Genomic DNA, 2,709 nt, shown 5'->3' with positions numbered 1-2,709 from the left:
TGTGTGTGTGTGTTTCATTTACATTTGTTCTCAGTTCCATCGAGCTCCAGCATGAACTTGTCTATCTTCTCCTGTTCGACGACGCTGAGCTTCTGTTTAGAGACACAAAGATGATGGGACGAGTCAAATCCATTAGAGTGCTGATCAGGTTTATTGGGGATTTCATTAGTTTGATTAGAAATAAGTTATTTCATATGATAAATACAAATTAAATATGCAAGTAGTATTTTAATATTGACTTAAATATCAATATGACAAAAATATGATGCAAAAAACACCTTTATGATAAACGGATGCTAATAATGATAATAATAATAATAATAGTTGTTATTAATTTGTTTATTTTTAATAATAATTAAATACATAAGTCACGTTATGATCTGTAAATGATCTCACCTTCTCAATCAGTTTGGGAGCGATCTCTTTGTTCACATGGTCCACGGCCTTCTGGGTACCTTAAACACACACACACACACACATTGATGATTTGACTGTGTTGTGTGTGTGTGAGAGAGAGAGAGAGAGTGTGTGTGTGTGTGTGTGTGAATGTGTGTGTGTGAGAGAGAGAGAGAGAGAGAGAGAGAGAGAGTGTGAGTGTGTGTATGTGTGTGAGAATGAGTGAGTGTGTGTGAGAGAGAGAGAGAGAGAGAGAGAGTGTGAGTGTGTGTATGTGTGTGAGAATGAGTGAGTGTGTGTGAGAGAGAGAGAGAGAGAAAGAGTGTGTGTGTGTGAGGCAGGTGTACTGTACCTTTGCCCAGGTAGCGTGTCTTGTCTCCGTCTCGGAGCTCCAGAGCCTCATGAACTCCAGTGGAAGCGCCGCTGGGAACAGCTGCCCGGAAACGACCTGACGAATCAATCAATCACACATCAATTACAAACGACAGCAGGAACATTTAGTGGTTGCTAGGGTGTCGTGAGAGTCAGTCCGATCGATCGAGTGTTGTACCTTTAGCCGTGTACAGATCCACCTCGACGGTGGGGTTTCCCCTGGAGTCGAGGATTTCACGAGCGTGAATCTTACTAATGGACATCCTGAGAGAGACAGAGACCGTTCAGTCAACACACACACACACACACACACACAAAATAGAATTAAAAAAAGGTCACCCATTGGCTGTTTGTGGTCATATATGACCAGGAACCGTAAATAAATTAACATTTTAAATAAATGATGTAAAACTAATTTGCCTGAAGCAGTAACAATGAAATTCTTTTGGGATTATAGTTCATTTAAAGCTTGTTTAAATACGTCCAACTTTCTCAATTTCACCATCATTTCTATGAGCAAATACTCAAGCTTTTGAAACTTGAGTGTGTGTGTGTGTGTGTGTGTGTGTGTGTATCATTTTCACTGAAGAATTTTTAAATAAAAATAAAAAACAAAATACAATGTCAAAAATGACAGAAAAACATCTGCACAAACCATAAAATACTGTACACACACTTCAGCTGTCTGACACCGATACAGTCTGTGGTTTCTCTATTAATAGAGCGGCTACAGAAGAAGACAGAAAAGACCCCGGGAGAATGTGTGTGTGAGCGAGAGAGCGTGTGTGTGTGTCTCTGGGAGTGTGTCATCATATTGTGAGTGTGTGTGTGTGTGTGTGAGAGAGAGGGTGTGTGTCTCTGTGAGTGTGTGTGTGTGTAAAGACAACTTTATATGACCTTCACAAAGCCTCGCTGAACCCTGACCTTTGTGTCCAACACTATGACCTTTGCATGCGAGCATCGACACTGTACTCCATTGTAAGAGCCTCACACACACACACTGTACATTATAAGTTACATAATTAATAATCTGCATCAGAAACTCATGTGTAACTCATTTCAGTTTTGCAAATTACTGGTATAAAAAAGCAAGTTTTTGCAGGTTTGTGGCGGATGATGAAATATTTAGAATGCGATGCAAAAAAAAAAAACGTATTTCAGACATCGCTGAAGCAAGTTTCCATCTGAATGTCAGGTACCATTTCTAAGCCATGTATTATCCGTGTAAACCAGTATCTTGCACCTTACAGACTCAGGTTCCCCTCCTTCACCAATCACAGCACTGCATCCTATCGCAGCTCTACTCTACAGTTCAACAACTCACTCCAACAGCTCTCCCGTCACACTCGAGCGAAAAAACACACCATTCTGGTCAAACGTTATTACCTGCGGGCGATTCGGGTCGGCATCTGACGAGCGTGAGTGTGCGTTCCAGCCTCGGCCTCGCAATTTATAGACGGTCTCTCAGCACCGTCCCCGTATATGGGAAGAGCCTTAGGGAGCGTCTACAAACACCGAACACTTACACAGTTTCAGGACACGCCCACATCTCTGATGTTTTCAAAGTAATCACATATAAATGCCATCATAACTAGTCACTAGTCTGCCATTATAAACAGTGCAGAACATAAATCATGCACACATCAGGCCCGAAGGCATTAAATTAAGCCGCTAATGCAGTGTAGTGCCAGTGTCTACCAGATCAATCTTTGTATTTTGAAGTTAAGAATCACTTACTCTAGATATGTTTGGACTGGAATGCTAACATACTGCTTAATGCATACTTAAAATGCTTGTATGACAAAGTCACCAAAAGGTCTATTTAATTGTTATGGCCTGAGATCTGGAGGTCAGGAGGTCACCACCATACAACAGAAATAAAAAGTCTTTTCAAATTAATTTGTAAAAATATTCAGAAATACACAACGATAATATATTTGA

General features: G+C 40.5%; 1 protein-coding gene across 1 annotated transcript in view; it reads right to left on the bottom strand.

Moving 5' to 3' along the window:
* The window catches only part of eno3 (enolase 3, (beta, muscle)), a gene marked incomplete at its 3' end in the record, with an annotated part of 34,700 nt that extends 32,489 nt beyond the window's left edge, over positions 1–2,211 (bottom strand). Inside the window, exons 1-5 of the mRNA XM_016260391.1 lie at positions 2,155–2,211; positions 947–1,032; positions 749–844; positions 397–455; positions 23–92 (exon numbers count right to left, since the gene is read on the bottom strand). Of these exons, the coding sequence (XP_016115877.1) occupies positions 23–92; positions 397–455; positions 749–844; positions 947–1,032; positions 2,155–2,177 (334 nt within the window). The remainder of the gene's footprint in view (positions 1–22; positions 93–396; positions 456–748; positions 845–946; positions 1,033–2,154) is intronic.
* Between the last annotated feature and the right edge of the window lie 498 nt (positions 2,212–2,709).

This window comes from Sinocyclocheilus grahami, unplaced genomic scaffold (genome assembly GCF_001515645.1).
Source record: "Sinocyclocheilus grahami isolate Dianchi unplaced genomic scaffold, SAMN03320097.WGS_v1.1 scaffold2071.1, whole genome shotgun sequence".
NCBI lineage: Eukaryota > Metazoa > Chordata > Actinopteri > Cypriniformes > Cyprinidae > Sinocyclocheilus > Sinocyclocheilus grahami.
Note: the sequence above shows the minus strand (reverse complement) of the source record. Positions and strands in the feature narration are given on the sequence as shown.